The sequence below is a fragment of the Ambystoma mexicanum genome, chromosome 4p (assembly GCF_040938575.1).
Source record: "Ambystoma mexicanum isolate Mex_15411 chromosome 4p, UKY_AmexF1_1, whole genome shotgun sequence".
Taxonomy (NCBI): Eukaryota; Metazoa; Chordata; class Amphibia; order Caudata; family Ambystomatidae; genus Ambystoma; species Ambystoma mexicanum.
The window spans coordinates 1,142,243,259-1,142,260,604 of record NC_090927.1 but is presented as its reverse complement, the minus strand read 5'-3'; the positions used below and the strand labels follow the sequence as shown (position 1 = coordinate 1,142,260,604).

The window sequence follows — 17,346 nt, the reverse complement described above, 5'->3', positions numbered from 1 at the left end:
ACGAAGAGGTAGGGAGAGGCTGTTCCATAGGAGGGAGAAAGCTGAAGAAAAAGAACAGCCTCTGGCCCTCTGTTTAGCGAAACGCTTTACACAAAGAGTTGGTGCCAGAGGAACGTAGAGGTCTAGAGGGAGAGTATTTAGTAAGAGAATGTTGCAGATAGCGTGGTCCCCAGACTGCCTTGTGGATGATGCAGAGGGATTTGAATTTAATTTGTTTAACGACCGGGAGCCAGTGAAGAGTGCCATTATCTGGTGAGCTATATATGCATTGCTATGTTTAGAAACAATTGCTGACCCAAGACTGCTACTTGGTGCAATGTCAGTGGCTCATGCTGTTTTGCAAGATATTCAACTTCAAATTTTCAGATGAACAGCCAACTCTAAACCTTGTACCGTAGTTGCAACCCATGCATTTTCCCGTTTTCATTCAGCATGCATCACATAAACCAAGCATCTGTGCACCAGCTGCATCCCCCGACAACCCACCTACCCCCGTGGACTACAACCTTATTGTGAAAGCCTATACTAGCTGGCATACAGGCAACAGGCTCTGGCTTTCTGAGTAACACCCAGAGAAACTCGAAAATGCACAGTAAAAGCTAACCTCCATGCTGACAAATGAACCCCTGCTGTGCCTCACACAGCCAAGATCAGATAGCATTGCTGTGTAACATGGACTCTTCTCCCGCAAGCCCACCTTCTTGCACGTCTCAAAGCGTCAATGTGCCATGGTAATAGGAGGCCCTAGTGGCATGGCATACACCTGCTTCTAGAATTGGTTTCCATTCCTTCAATGTAGAGTTCCTGTTATTCGAGTTAAGACAGTCTTCATTGTTTTCCCATTAGATATTGAAGGAGGACATGGGTATGAAGCGCCAAACACTGGAACAGCTGCGGGAGCTTGGGCAAGATGTGATTCAACTCCTGAACAATGACAAAGCCTCCAGGAAGATAAATGGAACCATGGAGGGACTGACCCAGAGGTGGGACAGCCTGGTGCAGAAGTTGGAGGACTACTCGAGTAAGGTAAAATGACATAAGATTGACATTTCCACTAACAGCCAGCCTTCCAATAGCACTGAAGCGTTGACTGTTTCCACGGGCCACCTTTTAATTCATGTAATCAAATGCACGTTTGTAAGACATTTTGAAGAAGGCACCAGATAATCACGTACTTGAAGAAGGCATCATGGTGTGGAGTAGGGTTATGCTGCAAGGTTGATCAAGCCTCTTATGTATAGTAAACTGCTTTTACCTATAAACGGGCATTTCTGCATTAAATCAGTTGAAGATGCAAGGGTATAAGACTACTCTTCCTATGTGGGATCCCATGGAAGCTATGCTTACTTCCTAATGTCAGTCTGGTGAGACGTTTGTATAGATTTTCTCTAAATTCACTCACTCCTAGGTGCTGATCTTATCTAGGGTATACCAGTGTATTCCCCTCTGTAGATCAGATGCTGCTCCCCTTGACTTGTAATTCTCGGTGCTGTCCTTGAGGTAAGTGACAGCAAAACATTGGATGCATTTAAAAAGGATGCATAGAGTTTAATCTTTGCTCTACAGACCAATAAAGGCTTCCATGGGTGGGCTTGAATAGGTTTCCTTTATCTTAGTCCTGAGATTAGCTGGGCTCCATTGTTTTTAGCCACTGCATGCCTGATAATGTTTCTTTGAGACACCTGTGGCCAGAAGGTAGTCCAAAGACTAAGTGACCCGTTTAATATGTATCTGCTCTCTTGCCCTATTTCTGCGAGGGAAGTACTGTACCTATCAAAACTAAAACTAAGGGTGCTGTCAAAGTCCAAAATAAGTCTTGCATCCGAATCCTAATTACTAACTAGCCCTACCACTTTAGAAAAACAATCGGAAATTAGGAGACCAGGATGCGGTCTCTGGGTTAGACTTGTGCCTGGTCCAACACTTGAGTTTTCTCAATAGTTCATAAAGTTCTACAAGAGTTCTGATCTCTATTGCGGACCTTAGTTCATGAGAAATGTGCAATACGTTTTCACTTGCGTCAAGTCTCTTGAGAACAAGCCTGTGGCTCTTGGACTCCCCTAAATCTTATGGCCCTCTGGGAGACTTGTTCACTGTCCGGTATAAACTTTATACAGGGCGTTTCTCACTCGGGTTACTCAGGTTCCCGTAACCTCAGAGGCTTCCCCAGCATGGATGCAAAATGTTTCTATTCAATTTGATTCACACAGGGTGTTTGCCCCGGTGGGTCGCCAACCTTCCAGTGCTTGGCTAGCATTAGGCTTGCTTCCCACACCAAAGCCGGCTCTGCTGTCTGGTGTGGCTGTGCCTCTGTAGGACGTCCCTTCTGTAGAGGTCCGTCTCCGCATGGGATTCACTCTCCTCCCTATGTAGTAGTTTTCTCCCGGTTCACCGTTCCTCTTGTACTTAAGTATGTCATCATGATAAAAAGGGGTGTGTCCTCCTTACAGTGTGGTTTTCTGACAAGAGCCACCATTCCCTTGAAAAATAAATGAAAAGTGTCACTGTTTGGTGGTTTTAAAACAGAAGTGCAACAGTCCTTTTAATACCCATACAGACTGACACGGTAGTCTGGTCCAGGAGGTCCTTCTCAGACGGGGAGTCCTTGTTCCAAAGAGCAGAGTCCCTCCCAGTGAGGTGCCACTTGCCCAGAACCCTAGATAAGGTCTTGTCGAGCGGACTCCCCTCCCTAGCCTACTGGGGGTGACTCCCTTCCGAAGTGCCACATTATGCTTTTTTTCAGTATAAACAGTTACTATGCAAATGATTGCCCCTGCCCATTCTGACGATTCCACCTATATAAAGGCATATTAGTCGTTGCAATCCTAAATGCCTTGTTGGATCCACCCTGGAGGAACATCTGTGAGTGTCTATAATTTCGGGTGAGGTGGCCGTGCAGTGTGTGCTGATTTTGTCGGTGGCATAGTAATTGGCTCAGCATCCGGCATACCCTGAATTTGGCCCTAAAAGGAAGCTGATGTGTTTTCATTGGCTTGTTTTTCTACGTACTACTGTTCACGTGTTAATTGTTACACCCTCAAATCTTGTTTCAGGCTACCCAGGCAGTGTCTAAATTGACTCTCTCTCAAGTATCTCAGAAGGTCAGCATTGAAACTGTCACCACGACTGAGCAAGCGGTCATGAAAACACTTAAACAGGAAGTGCCCCCTCCGCCTCCACCAAAGAAACGACAAATGCATTTGGACTTGGAAGCCAAGAAAAAGTAAGCAGCTCGTACAAATGGTTTTGAGTATCCGATTTCAGAAATTACAACTGTCGGTGTGCATGTACAGTTTTAATTGCGTGTCCATGTTCAGTACTGTGCAATATTAAATCGTAGCTTGCTTCCAGATACGTCTCGAACAACTGTTTTTGGAAAAGTACAAACATAGGAGGCTGTTTATCCAGTGTATGGATTGAAAAAATGGGTGGAAATAATTTATAGCGATTTCAGTAGAGTAACGGTTCCCCACTGGCCTGCCCACACACCCCATAAACACCATCACCACCTCCCCACCCATGCACAGTACAAACCCACAAACAGATGCGCCTACCTGCTGTTTAAGGGAGCGTTCAGTTCAGTGCAGTGCACTGCAAGTGCAAGTTTCAACTTCTTCCTACTCTTATTTTAAAACAAAACCATTCTGGAACGGCTTCTTTTTAAAATAAAAGTATAGGAACCGTAAAACGTAAACTAAAAAAGTAGAGGTTCACCGCTCACGCCTGCTTCTACTACTGAGTGATTCACACAGAGAGCATCATGTGATGATCAGATGATGCATCAAAATGCTCATTCCTGGAAAGAGAGTTTTATGTACATTTGATTACATCCAGATGTGCTTAGCTTTGCCGCAATTTCAACTGCAAAGGTCAAAGCAGCCATTTGAAACGTTTGTTTTATAATGCATTTTACCCACTGCATTGAACAAACCCCCCAGATAAGGAATATAAGACTTTTGGACCCTGGAAACCACCATTAAATGGGTTGAGCTGTCCACTGTTGATGGCGCCATAACGTGCATTGTGCAACTGACAAACTGGTTGCTTAATCAAATGCCTTCCTTGGCAAGAAAGGATTGTTTTTATTCAAAAACTGAGAAACGCCTGTGTAGAAATGCTTTGATGTATTCGATGGCATGCAAGATGCCTTGGCTATGCGCCATTTCTACCCGCTGAACAGCCAGCAGTAAAGCTGCAGAGGCCTTTAAAAGTAGATTCTGCAAGGTAAGACTGCTAGTTCCTGCCGTTCGCAAGAGGCATGTTTCCCCTGGAGTTGGGGCTCCTTTTACTGTGTTGCACCAGCCTGAGGCCTTGGGTATACCCAGGAGGGGAAATGCTTGTGCCTGGGTGTTAGACAAAGTTTGAATGCAGTACCCTATGGGAACACTACAAGCAACTATGACTACAAGTATAGGAAACCCAACCTTTGGTATAAGCCTGTACTACACAGTTTTGGTAGCGTGCTGAGCAGCCAGGCTTATCTCAAGAGGGGAAATATGAGCAGTAGTGGAGTTACACAAAGATTCACAGTTACAGGTAATCAAACAAACTCTTACACTCAAGGTTTCTTGCATAAACAATAATTGATTTATCAGTCAGTTATAACGCCTTCTTCAGAAGGGAGTGATAGAATAGTAACACACAAATATACTTCAATACTGTACACTCTCGTTTCTGAATCAGACAAGACCCTTTAGGGATGGCCCACACACAACCTACACCCAAAGGGGACTTCAGTAACAAGGGTGCTGGGGACATTAATATCTTACTGTTGGCTTTCAGCACACTCTTAAAAAGTTGCTTAGGCAAAGGACCTTTCCACAAACAAATGGCGAAAAAAAGAAGACCGGGGACCATTTTAACAAAGGAGGCTCAGCGCCATTTTGAAAAACATGGCTTCAGCGATTTAACGGTACCGGAGCTGCGAACCGTTCGCAGTCGGGGTAAATCATGGCAGTTCATTACAAAACCACTGCCACCAGCCATTCTGAGAGGAAAGGGTAACATATAAATGCTACATGAGTAACTAGACACAGGGGATACTAAGTAAACCCTCTGGCACTCTATTGTAAGATAGGGTGTGCTGGGTCTAGAATGTTATAGGACTAAGTGAAGTCAATTTCACTCCACTGCTCTGGGAAACAGTAGTTGATCCCAGAGAAGGTATTTAAACCTTGGCAAATCTGGAAGACTTCCCCGTGGCACTGCACTGACGGTGCTTTGTGACACAATTGTAAAAGATGATGCCTATGGAGTTGGTTAGACTCTATAACCAAAAAGAAACATACACAGAAAACACATTGAATTGAAAAGTTCAAAGTCCCAAAGTTTAGCAAAAGAGCTGGAGGGCTCCAAGGTGGGAGGAATTGGCACATTTTTGAGAATTCTCCCTAACGCTGGGTTAACAAGGTGTCTTAAGATGATGTACCCCATGATGGCAATTTGTCTTAGTGCAATAACAAGTTAGGGGGTTCTGCTGTCCTATAGAGGACCCCTAAACGTTTTGCTTTTTTACTTATCTCTGACCTTATTTGTGTTTGCTAAAGACCCCCGCCACTGCAACCCTTTTCACTGTCTTGTTGTATGGTAGCCTTTATTGTTCATTAAATCGGGATGCTTTTTATGCACCCCGTTTATTTTTTCCGTCCTGTGATTTTTATCACTCTACACGTGTTGTGGAGTATGCTGGTGGCAGCTGTAATTTAGTTTTGGCTTCACCATGGATGCCACCTGCTGATTTTACTGCATTGGTAGCCTAATGTACCTGCATGGCATCCATTTGGGTGCTATGTATTATTTTTTGTAAGTCCTACTCTGCCATTCTGTTTTGGGACATCCCTTTGTGGGAACCATGAGGCAGGCCTAAAATGTCTGTTGGGCACACATGAGCTCACTCTCAGCCCAGCCGGGCACACTCTGTTGTAATTGAGACTGGTTTGGACCGGCACCTGGTCCTATAGAGGCCTATTCACAATCTGTACTGGTGGAGTGATTTAGCCTGCTTCTCTGGATGTCAAGTCCTTTGTGTGTCTGCCTAGCGTGTGATTGGAGGGCTAGCTTAGGTCTGCCCATGAGTGAATATGTAAAGCTAGTTGAGACCCTGCACATTCCTCAGTTCTACTGGTTTGCTTAACTGAATTGCTGTAGGGTTTGCCATGAAGATAGGAGTCTGACTTTCTAGAACTAGGTTTGGCTGATTGTCATCTTAATGGTCATTCTCACTGGCTGGATTGATTGTCTTGTGCTGGAACTGCTTCTGGACCATTTCATTCCAGACTTCCTGCTTAACCCTCATGGTCCTAGCTCCTCGAGGTTGGCAGCCTGCCGCCCAGGATGGGGGTGGCATACTTGATTAACATTTACACATTAGTGTGCACCCTGAGCAAAAATGCTATTGGCTGTACACTGAATGAGATATCTCTTGGCTTTGAATGTGCCCAGGAAGCAGGATATGTTTCACACTAACATACAACAACATTCTCCATGCATTTTATTGTCTGTAGTTTATCAGACACTGCACTGTGTGCAAGAAAATTCTATTTAAACTCAATCTTGAACACATTCCCCCAATTGATTTCCTTTCTAGTTCTATCCCCTTCAGTGGAATTACTGTTAAAGGATTCTTGAGGACCGATCTCAATCATCTTGGGACATTTTATATACTCACTTTAAGATAATGTAGGTAATTCTTTAAAGGCACACCAGCATGGACCCTAATAGCCTCTAAGAAGTCTTCACTGGCTTCAGCTTCATACTTCTCAGGGAAACCAGTCCCCTTGAAGTGAAGTCTGCCTCAGACCTCCTTTTGGACACTGTACTAACAGTGATCAACACACGGCTCAGTGTGCCGCCCCAGTAAGCACGGACATAGAGGCTCAGTCCGAAAATACATCCAGACTAGGATTCATCACATCAAGCTCAGATCACCAAGAATGTGGCAGTGTATGTTGTGAATATCAAGACTCGCACAACCAGGTTTCCACCAAACAAGTAGTAGCAGACCTTGTGACTGCCGTGCCCAGTCACACGCACGACACACACACGATTTCCCATTGATTGAGCATCTATCAATTCTTACCCATCCTGAGGAAGGCCGCCCTACTAACAGCATCTTCCAACTGCTAGATGTAGCCGAAACACAACCTTGTCGATTTTCTCTCACAGTATTGAGTGTTCATACTGTTTGTTCATTTATTTATTTGCATTTCTAAAGCGCACATCGGCCCTGGGGCATCGTGGCGCTGTTACAGAATACTCATCTTGGCATGGAAGAAAATAGGTGTGACAGTAAGTGGAGCAGGCATAGTGGTACAGACAGTGGTAACATGCGTATGTTAGGCTGTTGCTTGGGTTACAGTTGAACAGTGTGCCTATACATGTTGGTTAGTTTTAGCAGAACAGTGAAGTCTTGAGCATTCTGCGAAAGGTAGTATAGGATATTTCGTTAGTGTGGTGGGAAGTGCATTGCAGTATTTGGGTGCCAAGTGTTGAAAGCTAGAACCTCCAGCTTTGGTTCTTTTGAAGGTGGGCACATACATCTGATTGGACAGATAAGATCTGGTGGGTCTCTTGGAGGAGTTGAGGGTGATTCTTTCTGATAGGTAAGGTGGGGCATCGGATGAGAGGCACCTGTGTGTAATGGCCAGTGTTTTGAAAAGTATCTGTTCTTTTACCGGTAACCAGTGGGCATCTTTCCTGGCTTGTGAGATATGTTCCCTTTTGGGGATACTCAGAGCTGCCCTAAGGGCATTGTTTTGTGTGACTTGAAGTCTGTTGAGGTTTTTTGCCGAGGTGCCCAAGAATAGTGCATTGCAGTAGTCCAGTTTTGTGCCTAATGTAACTCTGGTGATCGATAGACAATTTTTGGTGGAGAGAAATGGCTTGACCGCATTGATGACCTTGGTGGTGAGTGCGGCGGAGAAGGCTATGGCATTGACCTTGCGCGACATACCCAGTGAGGCATCAAGATAAACTACTAAGGTTTTGACAGCTGCTGAGACTGTGATGGTGGAGTTGTCAGTAGTAAAGGTTTTGTATTGAGGTGGGAGCTTGTTAAGAGTTTCCCTAGTGCCTACTATAAGGATCTCTGTTTTATCCCCATTTAGGCACAGGCCGTTGGCTGCCATCCATGTCTGGATGGCTGAGTAGATTATAGTTAGCGCTGCAGCTTCTTGTTCGTATGTACCGGATAGGGGGAGTCATTAAGCTGCTTTTCTCAGCTAATAGAATCACCTGTGGTTCCCGATAGATGTAATGGGACGTACTATTTTTGTATGTTTATTTGCACTTGGTCTGCAATGTATTTGTTTTCTTTATTAATTTTCCCTGTCATGTGACACTTTCGGTTTATACCATAGTTAATGTTTCGCACTATGATGACATGTGGAATTGTAACATTCATTTGGGGTTTGGGGTGCGTGGACATGCCACATGCGTGACTTCTTCCTGGTTCACATACTCCTCCAAGTCATCTTCGTTGCTCGCCAGTGGTTCTAGGGCCTCGCCTTCCACTGGTGTAGGTGTAGGTGTGGGCAGCTGGGTGTCGACAGTGTCAGGCGCACTGGCTGTAGGTGTGGGCTGCGAGGCTGCCCCAGAGGAGGTGGTGTTGGTTGCTGTTTTCTGTGGCCGGGACGTGGATGCCCTCGTGGTGGTATCCTGGCTGGCATCATCTCCATCGGTGCCGGGGGGGGGTCAAAGAGATGCAGGGCATCAGTGATGGTGTTACATGCCAGATGCATTCTATGGTGATGTGGAGTATTTAAATTAATCATGCATTCATGTCTTACAGGTGTCACACAGGGTAGTATGAAGGGGCATTTTGGCATTTGCTGCATGGCAGGTGGCATGTCGTTGTATTGGGGTTTGTGTGATGTATTACATGGGCACGGTCCATGTGTGTTGGCTGTGTGTTGGTAATGGGATTGGCACTCAGCATGCATTTCAGTGTGGCAGGGTTTGGCCCTCCATCTGGACTTGAATATGTTCATGTGGGTGTTGGGACATGCATTGCCTTGCCTAGACTCTCTTCCACATCACTTGTGCTACGCCATGGTTTCCCCTACAGGGATCTGCAGGGTCACTCGTCTCCTACTTCTTCTGATGTTGCCGCACCCGTCTCCATCTCCCCAAATCCCTCGATGGACTCCGGATTGATGAAGTTGCTTGGCGTCTCCTCCCAGGTGGTCAGTTTGTCAGGAGAGTGGGGACCCCTGCCTGTAGCCATGGCCTCCCTCTTGTTGCTTGCAAGGATATTACGGACCCTGAGGCAGAGGTTATCCCACCTCTTCTTGCAATCCTTCACGGTCCGTGGGATGATTCCAACACCGGAGACCTTGCGGGCTACTTCTTGCCAGATCTCCTTCTTGCGTTGCTGCACCTCACGCTTCAGGTTCTGATCTTTTATCACATCTGCATGTGCGGCAAGGGTGTCCGCAAGCATGTTCAATTCTACATCAGAAAAGCGCTTTTTCCGCAGGCGGGGTGTAGTATTCCAGGTTGCCTTGGACATGGTGTAAGTATTGCCACTGGTCTCTCCTGTAAACAACAGTTGGTTTGGGAGGATTGCAATGGATCGTGTTTTTAAAGATGTGTTTTTCCGACGTGATGCTGTTACTTCTGGGTCCGGTATTACGAGCCCGTTATTAGCATGCTGTTATTACCGGGTTGCTATTAAGGGGTTCCTCCTAGGCAGAGGTGGTATCGGTGGGTCCCGTGATGGCGCTATCGGGGGGTTGGAGGGCCTTTAGCGACATGCCGGTATGGCCATTACCGGCATGGGGGTTCGGACGTGCTCGCGCAGTCGTAATCACCTGCTATTAGCGGCGTCATACGAGCACGGACCCGCTCGTACCTCCATGTCGGTAATGACCCGTTTTTACCCTGCTAAGTGACTGACAGCTGGGCTGGAATGAATGGGAGAGAACTGAATAAAAGGTGAGGCTTTTGGCTTGGAAGGCAGAGTCGACCACTGGACGAAGGAACCGAAGAAGAGCTTGAAGAGGACGCCTGTTGCAACTCCTAGACTGTTGGTCTGCCCGGTGAAGCCCTACTGCTGTGCTGAAACTCCAAATTCTTATCAACACAGAAGCCCCTGCAAGGACGACTTCTCCCCTTCTCGGAGCTGGTTGAATTTCCACAGAGTTGCTGCTGGAAACCGTATAGCCAGGGAGAGGAACACCAGCTTGTGTCTGTTGCTTTTAAGCTGGCCTAGAGCTCACGGAAGATCCTCTGGATTCCCGGGAAGCAGGACTGACCGAGCCTGAGCCCCCTCAACAGAGTGCGGGACCCCAGAAGCAAGGAAAGTCTATCAACAGCCAGGAACCGCAGTGTTGCTATTTGCGGTAGACGCAAGGAGCTGAAATGCTGAACAGCCACTGATTTGAATATTGCTGGCTGCGAGCGGTGACCGTCCCATTGTAGTGCAGGAGTCCCCAGAAGTTCTCCCTCTTGTCCCCACGACTGAGGCCCAGGAACAGAGAGATCTGCAGAGCTGCACAGGAACAGAAGTCATCTGCTGCACTTTTTCTTCAATACAAAGGTCCTGTAAAGTCTGAGCGAAGTTACTGCTCACTGTAGAGTTGCTTGCATCTTCTACTACTCACAAGTCTAATCAGCTTGTGGCCCTACATTTATTTCTTCTTTTTTTCAAAGACTTCTAAGACATTGTGCAAAGACTTTTCTACTTACCTACCAGAAGTGCTTCATCCTATATAAGACTTTTGCCCATTGACTTTGGCTTAGCCTGTTGTACTGAATGACTCTTCTTAGGGGATCCAAAAGTATTTGCCTGCTTAAGAATATTTGTGAAGTCTTGTTCTAATAACCTTTTCCTTTTACCAACTTCTAAGAGTATTCTAAATGCAAACAGTAAGATATGAATGTCCCCAGCATCCTAGCTATTGGTCACTTGAGGGTGTAGGTTGTGTCGGTGGGCCATCCCAAAAGGGTCTTTACTGATTTAGAAACTACAGTTTTGAAGTGTATTTGTGTTACTTTTTATATTGCTACCTTCTGAAGAAGGTTTATTCTGACTGATAAATTAATAATTGTTTATTCAAGAAGCCTTGTGTGTAAAGAGTTTATTTGAATACTTGTCACTGTGAATCTCTGTAACTCCCCTACAACTCACATTAACCCCTCTTGAGATAAGCCTGGATGCTCAACACGCTAAACAAACGGTGTAGAACAAGCTTATACCACAGGTTGTGTTTCCTATACCTGTAGGCAAAGTTTTGTCTAGTGCACCCAGAGGGTACTGCATACAAACTTTGCCTAACACCATTTCAGCACTTTGCACTCTGATTCTGCCAGTCTCTATTGACATTAATCCCCCCTCCCACATAACCTTCTTTAGGTAGCTTCAGGGATTCCACTTGGACATTAAATACATTCTGTGTTCACCAATGTATTTTATTTATAATTTCTCTTAATTGGGGACCTTTTCTCAAGAAGTTGTTTACCGCCCAGGTTAACAATGTGTTGTTCCTTCAGGAGTAAGTGCATATAGGCTGGCATCAACCTTTCTTTAACTTAAGGGACCAGACATTTCTTTCAAGTTATTTGATATTTGGGGCAAAATAAATACAATGCATATCTGGGTTTTTATAACATTGAAGCAGAAGGTGCATGCTTGATTATTGTACTCTTCTCCTTGCCATTTTCCCACTGCTATATTAATGTTTAACAGCTTAAATCAGTCTCGTCAGAAAAAAATGATTGAAACGTAGAGTATCGGGTAGCCCTCGGGACCATGGATACTAGAGATCCACATGTGCACGGGCTTAGTCATCATTTTTTTGTTCCATTAGCACATTCAGTTTTCGTATCCTTTGTTTCTTTGCTCCACTAGGACTGTACCCATCTATTGTGTGACTGGCTCCTTAAACCAGTTTAGAGGCCTCCATGAATAGCAGATTCTTCAATGGAAAGAGATTTTTGTAGCTCCTCGGTTAGAAGGAAAATCTGTAAGAATGTCCCTCAACAAAATTACCAGTGGTTTATGCCAGTTGGACATCCTCTGTGATTCACAATAAAAAAAGAAATTAAAAGGCAAATAATAAACCAAACATATACATTGACAAGCATGTCACAATTCAACTTAAAAAGAATGTCAACACTAATATGAAGCATATACGATAGCCTGAACTTATCAAAAGAGAACATTAAAAAGCAACAATATTTTTGTCTATGGACAGCACAAATGAATGGTTCTCTTGCCCCCCTACCAATCTCCAATTTTCCACCTCTATTTTGCTTATTAAGCCTAACTTGGGGCCTCCATTATATAGCTGTCTTAAGGCTTCCACCTTTTCCTCACTAAGTTTTCTTTTTAGTCGTGGGATCTTTACCCTGGCTCCTGTAATTTCTCTGGGGGTTCAGGGAATGTAATATGAACCCATGGGTCTGCTAATTGAAGCCCAATACAGTCTGACTTTTGGTGGCCCTCTGGGCATTGTTGGGAAAGTGTTAACTCTTTTCCTGCTTCTGGGTACTGTCTAGTAGGTCTACATGTGTGATAGTAATTTTACTATGAGCTCGATGTTGTGGGGATTACAGTGAGTGTACACGTTTTCACATTTTTGGCCCTAGTCTTTACTATGTAAATGCGTGTTACTACTGTCTAGGGTCCCCTTGTTGTCCCCTTCACCTTGGCGTTATACATGCTGTGCCTACCGCAAGGTATTGGGCATACATTTAGCTTAGGAGTCCGAAGAGTTTGCCTCTGGCTCTTTGCTGTTGTGCATACACTTTGTCTTACTCTGTTATGTTTAACCCAAAGAATGTATTTGAACGTGTATAGACTCTGTCATTCTATGCAGAAGTGTTTATTTTTCAGTATACCTGTGTGGTGTATTCTCTGGGGAGTAACTATTGGGAGTCATTTAACTTGCTTCCAGCCTAACCCCCCCCCCCCCCCTCTAGGGAAGCCGGACTCCTCTGCCATTAGGCCTTGCATGGTTGCCAACCTTGTCTTTCCATTAAGGAGGTTGGTTTTACATCCCTGAACAAATGGACTGTGCACAAATCTCGCTAACCGTGCGAATAGATGGGCAAAAGCTGCATGAACAAGTGAGTTTTTTTGGTGCAGTTTAGTCAGAAGCAAGTGATTTGGGGGTTCTGCAAACTCTGGCTTGCCAGATGTTTAACACGATTCTAATGACCCCTCACCCTTGACACTGCTGCGCTTTGGCTGATGGGAGTCATAGTCTGGAGATCCAAAGGGTGCAGCTCGCTGTAAACTCCAGAAATGTTTGCACTGTGAATCTGCAATATGCAGTGGCTGATTTCGGCAGTAAAGTTCCAAAAGAAGTCTCGTTGCAGACATTTCTATGGTGGTGGCCCATATTGTCACATTTTTAGAAAGAAAAGTTAAAATCCCTTACATAATTCCTACCTGTTAATGTGCAGCGTGTGACTCTGATTGGTTACATCTATCCCTAGCATCTTAGGGAGCTTTGTCTGAAGTAAATTAAATGATGTTCATGTTGGTTGTCTGAGTCTGAAATACTCATAACTTTGCAATATGATGCTTTTCACTAGTTATGATGCTGAATCCACTGAGCTCTTGCAATGAATTTTGAAACCAAAAGCTGCCATTAATGTCCTTCGTCTAGTCCCTAAACCACCCTGTGTCCTAGGGTCATTTTCTCTCCTAGCCCCTAAACATTGGGATTCCTTCCCCCTCTGTCCGATTCTCTCCTACCTGCTCTCTTTCGCCGATATCTCCTCTTCCTAATTCTTTGGTGTATTCATAATTTGTTTGCTTGCATTATTTTGCACTCCAATGTACAGCTGTTTGGCGAAATCGCTTAATTAATCGGAGAATACAAATATGTACACATTCGTTCTAGTTCAACCCTTGGCCCTGGGTGGAACTTGCTCTCGAATTACGTTTTATTTCCTGGTTTGATAAATTAGAGGGCAGAATTCTGAGATCCATATTAGGTCCCTCATTCTGTTCCGGTACAAGCTCTGAGATGTGAGTTGGGAGTCTAATTGCCTAAAGTGAATTGGATTATACAACGGTGCCAACTGTATATCATGATAAAACAATCGGCAGAGACCCTTAGCGTTGGAGGATAGCATAGATTGTAGAAATTAATTTCTAAAAGGGCTGGGGCACTCAGCATTGGGACGCCTGGCCTTGATCAATATGCAACTTGTAGACCTGATGGACCTCCCAAATTGGGTAATGGTTTTAAAAGAGGACTACACGTCTAGAGGTGTGTAAAAATGTGGATCTACTTGCGGCTAAATCTATGTATTTTGAATACTGTAAGCAGGCATTAAGGCGCCTTCATGTTAACAGTTATCTGGTTAAACACTGCCCCAAAGTGATTTGCAAATTTATAACATACCCGTGGTTTAATGGATCGCCCACAGTGGAGTATACAGGGAGGTGGAAAAAGATCCCTTGAGATAAGGGCTTGTGTCGAATTTCTGGACTAGAAATTGAGACCGCCCGCTACGATTTACCACGTGTCAAAAAATGCATACATATTATGAAAAGGGATACGGATAATTTACAGTAAATACTTTCCAGTGGGAGGAGAACAATTTTGGAGTACCATTATAGGCGCAGAGTTAGTAGTAATTATAGCTGCTGTGTATTACGTATGGAAAATTGCTAATACCTGCATAAAAGCGCAGGAAGAAATATGAATGTAATTTTTCAGCTAGGAGTTCTCTGGTATAGGTGCCCCAACGTGTGTTATTTAGAAGTGGTTGAATTGTTTTGTTTGCCCTGTTTTTAGTATTCAAGCTCCAATTGTTGTATGCATTTTATTTTCTTATGTATTACTCATTTTTACTTATGTTTGCATGTATTTTAGATGGGTTTATTATTAAATGTGTATACGGTTAATATTAACCAACAATAGCACAATAGAAAATTGATTTCTTGACGCGTTATATTACCTAGCCTTCTTAAAATGACAAATATATTGTTAATTAATTGGAATGAATGGAGGCTTTCATCTTCGAAGGATGCTTGAACAAGTAACTCATTTCTGTGCCGTATAGAAGTACAAATGATAGTGTTGCCATTTCATGCGTATATTAATGCCATGCACAACATCCCAGTGGCTGCTAGCTTTCCCCCCTATCTTTCACAAATAAAACCTGGACAATGGGTGTCTTGGATTTTCTACGTTCAGCAGAATGGTTGGCAAATGAAATGTTTTGGCTGCCCACTGGCAAATTAGTGCAGATTTGATCTCTCTCAAAAGAATGGAAGGCTTGTGCCGGCCACACTGCAGTGGGAACCCGTGGATCTCTGGTTAATCAGTGGTCACCGGCCATGGACAGACAGACTTTTCCTAAGTCGATTCCAAGCTTGAACGAGCATTGGCAATGCCAACAGTTTGGGCTTTTGTGTAGGCATGGTGAAGGCATTTGCCAGACACTGCAGCAGTGGTCTTAACTGCCCATCGATGGCCGCTACTGCAAAATGGTGCGAGTACCTGAGCATCTAATAGCAGTGACTGCCAAATGTCTACTTACACACAAGCCAAAACTGTTGGTTTTGCCAATGCTTGTTTTCAACAGGACTTCAGTGAATGACGCACACAGTGCTTATAAATCGAGTGGCTGACTGGCAGACCTTGTTAAGATTGTTTTATGACACAAATAGCCATCAACTCTCAGGAGACTTCTTTGCACTCGAAGTGCCTGCCAGTGTGTTTCAATGTTTGATGGTAAGGCTTGATAAAAGCGAACACAACGAGATCGCATGAGGATGTTTTTTGGGCAGGGAGGGGCAGGACCTGAGTGGGAATGGCCTTAGGAATTTGCATAGCCAATGGGTGGGCAAACGACCAAGCACCGCCTTGTAGCTTTGTAACCTTCCTCGTATGTCATTTCTGCATCTCTGTACTCCAATGCAGTAGTTTCGGCTTATAGGTGGAGAAACAGAAAAGGATGTTGACTCCTGGACGCCTCAGCAACCCATGCTGATGGTGGCTCTCCCAGTCAATACAACAATAGAGTTATTGTCCGCAAAGATTATGATCAAGCGATGGGGCAGCCAGAGTGGCCATTTTGTGGATGTTTAATGGGAAAGTCTGTGCTTTTTAGTTTATTAATCAGGGCTCTTGGAAGCAATGAAAATCCGAGAATCCGAAAGATTCACCGTTTTGTAATCTGACCCTTTTCACCAGGTTTGATGCCGACAGCGCCGAGCTTTTGCGATGGATTATGAAATCAAAAGCTGCCATTCAAGCCTCTGGGATCAAAGAGTATGCGAGGAAGAGGGAGACTTCAAACCTCCGAGAAACACTCAAGGTATGCAAGGGGAGAGGGTTGGAGAATGCCTTTACAAATAGACCGTTTGCCGGCGTAAGTCCCGCAGAGTGACAGTTGGCAGAAGCTGTTGGGCACATCACGGAGTATGCATATGGTATGCTAGGATTTTACATCTTCTAGGACGGCGAAATGTCAACCTTAGGGGTTTAAAGAAGCGATTTCATCTTTGGGCCTCTAAAAAATGTGTGATTTACTCTTTTTAGTTGGTCTTTTAAATTTGCAAAACTGTTCAACGTTTTCTTTTACTTTTTTGTTTCCTTTGTGCCGAATGTTGGTGCCGCCCACTTACCAGTGCCTAATTTGTGGGGGTGTTTGACAGGGCTCAGCCCCGGCACTTATTGTCTCATTATTTTTTTTTGACAACTGTATTGTTTTAACTATCAGCCGTAGTCACATAACGAGCAACACACGTGTGCACTGGCTGTGGTGTCTGCCTCCTGAGCTGGCTTGTTGTTATCTATGAACTGAATGACTCGGGTGGGCTGGGCGATGCTTTTTCTTTTTCATGGATAATGATGAGTTTAAAGGGGACATTGCTGGGTGCTCGAGCTGGACATTCCCACACACTGATCCAGTCCCCCTGCATGACATTGGCGCATCTCTGCTACTGTGACAGAGAAGAGGCACTACTAAAACTTTGAGTTGATAACATGACTGTCAGCAGCCAGCAGCACCCACCCCGGGGCAGGGCCAGGGACACGCGGGCGGCCACTGCCGAAGACGAGTGCCTGTCATGGGGGCCTACCCATGCAAGAATATCTTGCTCAGGTGTTTGATAGGCAAGTTCATCAGTTAAGTAATTATTTTTCCTGCATTTATGATATGATAGGTTATTTATAACGCACTTAATTCCCAGAGGTTTCTAAGCGCAGACCCGGGGATCGAACCTGTGTTGCTTGGTCTCCTCCTGCTTCCAAGGCGAACACGTTGCCCCTGAGCTATCCTCCCGATACTACGATCAATCAGTTTGCCACAAGAGCAAAACCTGTTTGCTCGTCTCTCTGCGCATAGATGGTGAACATGTTCCCCTTGCCACCTAAAGAA

At 44.7% G+C, this 17,346-nt stretch overlaps 1 protein-coding gene across 5 annotated transcripts in view; it reads left to right on the top strand.

Moving 5' to 3' along the window:
• Positions 1–17,346, top strand: part of UTRN (utrophin) — a 2,010,688-nt gene that overhangs the window by 517,632 nt on the left and 1,475,710 nt on the right. For all 5 annotated transcript variants that reach the window (XM_069606729.1, XM_069606726.1, XM_069606725.1 and 2 more), the window contains 3 exons: positions 847–1,026; positions 3,054–3,223; positions 16,158–16,281. In XM_069606729.1, the coding sequence (XP_069462830.1) occupies positions 847–1,026; positions 3,054–3,223; positions 16,158–16,281 (474 nt within the window). The remainder of the gene's footprint in view (positions 1–846; positions 1,027–3,053; positions 3,224–16,157; positions 16,282–17,346) is intronic.